This window comes from Ixodes scapularis, unplaced genomic scaffold, assembly GCF_016920785.2.
Source record: "Ixodes scapularis isolate PalLabHiFi unplaced genomic scaffold, ASM1692078v2 PGA_scaffold1__304_contigs__length_218370807, whole genome shotgun sequence".
In the NCBI taxonomy this organism is placed as follows: Eukaryota; Metazoa; Arthropoda; class Arachnida; order Ixodida; family Ixodidae; genus Ixodes; species Ixodes scapularis.
Window position 1 is genome coordinate 158,290,321 of NW_024609846.1, and position 8,239 is coordinate 158,298,559.

Sequence of the window (8,239 nt, forward strand, 5' to 3'; positions counted from 1 at the left end):
CCCGCAGAAGGAGGGTTTTTTGGATATTGTTGAGATCATGCGCTGTTGGGTTGCAGGGGGAAGGGGGAGCGGTTGGCAGGGCGACAAAGTCGGCCAAACACGCAGAAGAAATGGAAGCCAGTTGAGTGAAAGAGGAATTTTGTCTGAAACTTTGTCAAACAGGGGACGAAGAAGGAAAAAGCCCAGAGCCATAAAGAGAAAAGTAAAATGCCAAGTAGGGACCGCCGCCCCCTGGAGCACCTTGAACGGAAGCAGGCGCTCCAGCGAGCGAAGGACACGAGGAATGGCTCGGAGCCGTTCTGGCGAGTGCGAAATGGTGTCATCGGCTGTGTCGAGGCTGAACCCAAGAAAACCTATGCGTCGCGTGGGCTCTGCTCGTGTCGCTTAGGTTTAAGCGAAATTCCGACCGCAGCAAGTCCTCTACGAGGAGGCGCACCATAGACGCTAACTTGTCTGGGTCGGGATGGACGCACAAGAAGTTGTCTATGTGAGATTAAAGCCCAGAGTCCACGCGCGCGCATCCCCCTGGCAATGATTGTTGCCAAGAGCTGCATGTAAAGCGGCACCGGGCGTATCACGAAGGGCATACGGCAAAAATGGTAGTAACGGCGGCCTACTCTAAATGTGGTCAGGTTACGGGACAAGGGATGAAGCGTAATATGGTGAAAGGTCTCGGCAAGGTCGAGCTTCACCATATACGCTTCGGGCGTGAAGAGGTTTGCTTTGATGGCCTGGGTTAAGTGGAGTAAGGCGGAACTGAGGTGCCGGGAGGTAAGGAGTAAGTGCGGCGCAGTCTAAAACTAACCGGGACTCCGTGGCTAACTTGGATACGAGGAAGACGGGGTTGAGGTACGGACCGCGTGAGGAGCGTTCGATGATGCTTTAACATGTTGGCTACGGCTGCATCAATCGTCGGGACCTGGTCAGGGAGAGGAGGGCGGGCCGTGAAGCAAGAAGCCTTCGCGCAGCGAATGGAAAGTGCGCCGAAGTCGGGCGGCCCGTGAAAACTACATGCATCACTAACAATTGCCCAGTCGACTTGAGGTACCTGCTGGGTTGGGTGGAGTGGCGGTGGAGGTCCCGTCGGTTTCGACTTGTAGTCAGTGCTATCCAGGTCCGACTCAGAGGCCGGATTCTCAAAAAACATCTTATCTTACGAAATCTTAGCCAAGAAGTTCGTAACTTAAGAAGTTCGTAAGATCAGCCGAAATCGGTATGCTCGAAAGGCTTCTTAGCGTGTTCTTAGCTGCGAACTAGGGAACGACCAGGGAACGACAGAAGGCGCGAGAGGAGCGAGAGAAAGAGAAGCTTCCGGTGTCTCGTAACCGACGAGAACAAGCGAGAGGGGTGTGTTGCTATGGCGATTCTGACGACAATAACACTTTTGGTTTGATAGTACCACGTGTAGTTGAGATCTGATGGCGTCTCCACCACCTGTCAAAAAGAGCCGAAAGGCCAATTTTTCGGAGAACGAGCTGTCGGCTCTGGTAGACGGATACGAGCAGTGCAAAGTGGCGATTGAGGGAAAAGGGAACAGCGCGCATGGCTCGATTGCCAAGCAGCGGGCTTGGGAACAAATTACTCGCGATGTGGTCGCAGTTTCCGGCATCCGAAGGGAAGTGGCCGACATAAAAAAGAAATGGGCCGATGTCAAGAGCATCAACAAGAAGCGGGGTAAGTCAATTCTCAAGTTTTGGAGTTCGCGAACTTAAATGATACGATATGCTTTGTACTAATGTAAGAGGCAAAATGTTCGGCGCTAGCGCTGAGTCAACGCACGAGCACATTTTACTCCTTCACAATAGTGCTTTTAATAATGTTGTTGACATTAGACGCGCTAGCGGAGATGACTTAGCTAGATGCATTCTTTTGCGAACATTTATTTTATGCTGTCATACACTGTGGAAGGTTCCCGCCTTCTGTTAGCTACGAGGGAGGTTTTAGCAAGCGTGTAGTGACAACTAACAGTGTTAAACCAGTTCAATTTTGCTCGAGATATTAGCTGGTGTCCGACACAGAAAAATGTCGCGAAGTTTGAGGTCATCCTTATGCACGTTCGAAAGGCATACCTGTTGCCCAAAAGCCTTGGCTAGGCAATGAAAACCGGTGATCGAGCAGTCGCGCTTACAGCAGCCTCCTTTGTCTGCTACGTTATTTAATACTGACACAATACGCAGGTGCAGCCGTGAAAAAAAGTCAGTGTGCCACTTGAGGCGGCGTAGGCGACGAGCCCCTCAACGAGATGGAGGAGAGAATCGTGGGGCTGCTCAACGTGGAGTCGGTGGAGGGCATTCCAGGCGCCTTTGACATTGGCGTTGCCCCGATTCAAGAGGTGTTTGTGGGTGTGCCCTTCTCCCTGCCACTCTCGGGTAGGTTTGCACAAGCCTGGATTAAACACTACCTTTCTTCATCAATGTTTTGCCTAGAATTATGCGGTCAAAACATTATTAGCAGCCTACCATGTGCGTGTCGTGTTTGTTGCTTTTCTTGGTCAAACTAATTTTTAAATACAAATTTTCAAGGTACTTCTGCCAGGCCGAGCTCAGCAAAGCCAGTTCCCTCAGTTGGGGAGTTAGCAAGGGTTCTACTTCCATTGCAAAATATAAAATAATAGTGCCGTCCAAGCAAACTACCAGTTAATTTGTATGTACCCGCCTAGTATGTACCTGTCACGTTTGTTGCTTTTCTTGGTCAAACTAATCTTTAAATACAAATTTTTAAGGTACTCCTGCTAGGCCGAGCTCAGCAAGGCCAGTTCCCTCACTTGGTGAGTTAATAATGTGGGCTGATTAGTTGCATGGTTAATGTTCCTCTTCATTACTGCTCTTCAAACAATCCCCGTAGCCTCCAGTTTTGAATTATCAATCGGGTAGCTGATTAGCCAAGTGATTTGGACTGGGACCCACATTGTATGGACAAGCAGTACGTTACTGTCTTCCCAAACACTGTTTGCTGGATCCGTACAGTGCATTTCTGGATCTTGTTTAAGGCACCACCATAACGGCAGGCAGGTCCACGGTTTTTACCATAGCAATCATAACATTACTTATAATGGTTATAATTACATTACCTAATCACAACCTTTTCGGTCATTCAACCTGGTTGGTAGTCAACGAATACGGTGGCCGCCAGCTGCAGGTGTTGCTGGTTGAGCAATCAAGCTTAGTTGGTTCAACTTCCTGCAATCTCTCAGTCCTGTGTTAGCATTTTTTCCACGCAGAGCCTGTATTTCCTAACAGCAAATATTTCGGTACTCAAGGCTGTTGGCTTTTCTATTTAGATAGCCAAGAAGCGAGCACAAGTGGCCAACCAGAAGTGGGTGATATGTTGGCCCACTCTTCGGGAAATCCGAAGTCACGCCAAGAAAGTGAGTAGCAATCCTAAATGCTGCTAGATGCAGACCACACCATGCAGCAATACAAACATAACACTTAATGCAGAACCAAAATAGATATGTTGCAGCATCTGATCAAAACAAGTGTTCAAGTCCATAAAAAAAAAAAAAATCTCCACTGTCAAAAGGAACAGAGTAGAAATTTGTGCTGCTTATAACTATTAAGGTGCAAGTTCTCTCATTAGCAACTTGTGATGATCATTCGTACATGCTTCCTGTACTTAGATATGGCCTGCATAGTTAATGCAATAAATGCAGGGGTGCAGGCAAGCTGGATAATAAGAACCAATAAATATTCCCTGAAGGGGACAAAGGACAAACACAAATCTCCAACAGCAGCTATGCGATTTGTGCGTGGCGCTGGTTTCATAGCTATATAATGGAAATGTGACAATGGAGTGGTGTGATCGCTTTGAACCGTGCAAACATCTTTTCCGTCGTCTGCAGGGATCAAGGAAGACCCCACACAAAAGATCATCGAGGGACAACAGGCTATCACAGCCCGCTTGGATAGGCTTGTGGAGCTGCACGAACAGATGGTGGCTCTAAAAGCTTACCAACTTAATGTATGCTTTAAGAACGGAGAAATTGTTCCAAAATATGAATAAAAAGGCACTTGTATAGAACAGCAATACATTGTTTCTTTATTACACAAAGTTTCTGGTGTCACCGCTGATCTCTACAATGATTTTCTGGATCGCTTCTTCCTCCTTGTAGTGCAGGTGAATCCACCGGAAGTTCTCAATCGGCCGTCTTATGCCATGAAAAAGTCAGCCGGGCGTAGTGCCGTGAAGACTAGTACATCCATGGAAAAACCCATTTTGAGCTTCATCACCGTCATGATTGAAAAGTTTCATGATGTTCTTGGAAACTAGCCACTGCATTTCCAGTGGCTAGTTTCCAAGAATTGCTAATAAATTATAGGCTTCACAAACATGCTTTCTCGATGAGCCTCCACAACTGCGCGCATGTCCCGGCAGCAGCCGTTGCAGCCATCTGCCATCTCGCCCATCTGCCGGGTTGAACGTTGTTGGCAGTGTACCGTATCTGCGGCAGCCTAAAGGCATTGCGACAGGTAAACTTATTTGAATATGCTATTCGTCGTAATTTACCTTCACGTATTGCAGTGTCACCGAATCCAATTATTTTGCACCGCAACCGTGGCAGGTTCGACAAAGCGTTGGTGCAGCAGACGACAGAGCCAGCACAAAGGGGAGGGACAAGAATGGGGAAGCCGTTGGTTCGTCGCTCACCCGACTCAACTGCTCAAAAGTTGTTGCCGTGGTAACCTGCGCCTGCTCGCGTATGCCACATGGTCACGTGGTAGCGGGAGGAGTGGCATACCAAAAACTCCCATTATTTCTCGCACGCGCGGGCTTTTGGGATTTTTGAAAAGGGTCTATTGAGAACTTCCAGTGGCTTCACCCCCGAAGTGGTGATGCGTGATCCAGAAAATCGTCGGAGATCAGTGGGTGTCATCTACACCCAGTGACCGCTTTTGTGCTTTCATAAGCTTTCACTTGAATACTTCGTTAACAAGGTTTCTCCTTACAACAATGCCAGCAGGCGTGTCCCTGGCGGTGCTCGGCCTGTCTTCGTCTTCTTCTTCCTCCTCCTCCTCCTCATCGGATTCCACAACTGTAAAAAAAAGTGAATTTGATGTTAATGCTTATACGGCGTAAGTTTGATCTGCCATTGAAGGGCAACACTGGCTTACGCTATAGGTCCAGCAATTTAGTCAGTTTAGTAAAACTGCTTGCATGGCATCTTCAGCGTGCACCACGCAGTAGTGATACACGACCACACGCCAGTACGAGCCGCAACCACAACGAAAGGGGTGGGTATTTGAGCCAAGATTTCTGTGTTCTGCTGCACAAGCTTTCGCTCCACATGCTACGAGCTGGTGTGCACTTAGCCCACTCGGCCCCCAATCATTCACCACCCGCTACTGTTCAGAAAGTCGTAATTTGCACAGCAGCAAAAGGACATCATAAGATTTGCAAGCATGATTATAATACAACAGTAACTGAATAATAACTGCAGAAAACACATTCTGAGAACAGTCCTAACAAATTATAGGCTTCACAAATTTGTCCAAAGGCTCGAATTAGAGTACACGTGCTGCATTAGCTACTGTTGCTTAATGTGCTGGCTGAGCTCCCCTGGCAGACATTCCGTCAACATGTCATGAATGGTATTCTATATTCTGCTTCACCCGATCCTCTTATGAGAGGAACTCACAATCTCATTCTATAGATGCTTCAATTTCAGAAGCAAGGCAGGCGACTAAAACAGCCGCTTCCACTTGCCAGCTTCAATGGCTCAACCACAACATTGTACCCACCAACAGAAAGGGCAGGTTTACCTCATGAACCAACTCATGTTTACAAACAAACCGGAGCACCCCTAGCAGACGCCACCGACGTAACACTTGCGCGATGGAGTGTGGCCAAGAAGCTCACCGTCACCCATAAACAAACCATTGAAATGCAATGTTGTCGGCGTCGGTGTGAGTCCCCCAGCCCTTTTTCGCGTTAGAAGTGTTGATTCTATGTCCTCCTGGCGATGTCTGACTGCTTGAGCGGCCTCAGAGAAATCACCGAGGCTCGTTACACCGTAAAACGTTGCGTGAATAATTCGACATGAACGGGCATTCTGTTTGCGTGGATTTGTAGATCACTACTACGAGGGGCACCCTACAACTTCCAGGACGGCAGAACTGCAGCGCTCGCCCGAAATTCCCCACTACAGCTGTAGTACATTTCCAGACTTGAACAGATGGAAGCTCACTACAGTAGATAACGAGAAGAGATTCATGGAAGAAAGCTGCATCGGTTTAAGCTTAATTCCTTCCTAACTTGTTAGTGGACACGCAAGTAGCACAAATGAAATGACTGGCTCGCTTTGTCCTGGTTTAACTTATTATATATTTAACTAAGTACCTATCTAGGAGTTACTCTGAAATGTGCAAGCTGGCTCAAACCTTTGCCAAGATCGAAATGCAAAAAAGGCTGGATACCAAGAGGCTACGAAGCATATGGTCGTTCAGCCTGTCAACTATTAAATAATCATATGAAATCCAAATTAAAATATACCTACCCAGCAACCAGCCATCGGGCATGCCCCCAGCCTCGAACTTCTCCGACAAGTCGCAGTTGCGCCACATAAAACTGTCATGCGTGCTCCCCGGCCACTTCACTGTGAGCTGTGTGACTTCGTTCGACGCATTGCAGACCGCTTGCACATTCAGGGAGTCGTATCCTTTCCTGTTTCGGTAGATGTTCTGGTCCTTCTTCGCAATCTTGAGGGCGATGTGCGTGCCGTCGATGCACCCCAGCACCTTGGGGAATCCATTGATTTCCGCAAAGCCTACAGATTAAAACAACGAAGTGTTCAACATTCTGTGAAGCAGTGGACATCTTGGGTATTTTATTTACCACATTACAATATATACAAAAATTGGTCTATCAAAGAGATGACCTCTAAATACTCATACCTCAATTAAAGCACTATCGCACCCATTTAAACACTATTACCAAAAAAAAGAAGGGTTTTGGGGGGGGGGGGGGGGGGGGGGGGCAAAGAGTGCTTTTGTTAGTTGTCATGGGCATTGCATGAACAATGCATTGCTGACTGAGAGTCTCGGCGACCATTCCACACAATGCCGTTGCTCACGTCAATCTATACAACTTCGTTCGCGTCAATGAAAGTTACACTCATTAGGGTCATGCGGGAGGCACTCACTTGATCGAATGACGTTTTAGCGAACGCCCACGTTCCCCCCGATTAAAGCTGATCAGGCTGAGTAAACGCGCTAACCATTCGCACTGAAATAAAATAACAGGAGTAACTAACGAGCACGTCATTGGGAAAACACTTACCGCGTGCAGTACGCATTGCTGCCTGCGGAGTCACGGGGAACTTGATCCCTTTTTCAGCAAAGTTGCAGAGCGCGCTGCTGACCGAGTTTATAATGCGCGAAGCACTCGTCTGGCTCATATTCCCCACGTCGCCCACGACCGACTGAAAACTGCCGCTTGCATAGAAGCGAAGCGCCAGTAGTACTTGGGCGTCCACGGGGAGCGCACAGTTCCGAGCCGTCGGACGGCGGAGCGCAGGTGCGAGCGCCTCGCAGAGTGTCTCCATGGCAGGCCTCGGGAGACGGTAGTACCTCGCCAGATGGTTATCGGCGATGGTGTCGAGTGTCCGAGGAGTACGGAACACACGTTGCTGCCGTAGATTCCGCTCCGCGTCGCGCTGCTGCTGAAGCAGGTAGACGACGTACGCGGCAGCCATTTTGGTTGAAAGTCGCCAAAATGTTCGTAAGATCGATCGGACCCCTGTCGTAGGATTTCGTCTTAACTTACGCAAAACTTACGAACATTTTGCTTCGGGAATACTCAAAAGTTCGTAACTTTGTCGTAAGATAAATTTACGAACTTTTTTGTCGTAAGAAAGTTTCGGGAATCTGGCCTCAGAGTCTTCGACGTCGCTTTGTTTCTCTGTGGTGTGTTCCTTTGTGTTGGTGTGGTTTTCCTCCTCGCCATCGTACGTGTCGAAGGAGTCGTCATCAGCGTGAGGCTCGATGAAACTGTCGGTCCTACTGAGCCACTCCAGGATTCGCTCGGCGGCGGTGGCCGTCAAGTCCAAATTTAATGGGTCGTTTTCTTAGGTCTAAGATCACGCACGGGTAAGGTCGGCCGAGACGCTAGCCTCGCAAAATGCATGGGCGAGAACGTCCTCGACCGGGAAAAAGCCCAGGAGCTAGGAGGAGGCCCCCAATTTATCGATGACGGCACTGGTGGGTCTCAAAGACCCAGGGTAGTTGCTGGACTGACTTAGGAT

General features: G+C 48.5%; 1 protein-coding gene and 1 pseudogene across 1 annotated transcript; one reads left to right on the forward strand and one right to left on the reverse strand.

The window, feature by feature from the left end:
* Nucleotides 1-1,418: 1,418 nt before the first annotated feature.
* On the forward strand, nt 1,419-4,002 carry LOC120850415 (annotated as a pseudogene).
* A 2,345-nt stretch (nt 4,003-6,347) lies between these two features.
* Nucleotides 6,348-7,690, reverse strand: LOC121835856 (putative nuclease HARBI1). Its single transcript, XM_042290389.1, has 3 exons — nt 7,276-7,690; nt 6,494-6,763; nt 6,348-6,352 (listed from the first exon to the last, which is right to left on the reverse strand). The coding sequence occupies exons 1-3, from the start codon at nt 7,688-7,690 to the stop codon at nt 6,348-6,350; spliced, it is 690 nt and encodes a 229-aa protein (XP_042146323.1).
* Nucleotides 7,691-8,239: the final 549 nt, after the last annotated feature.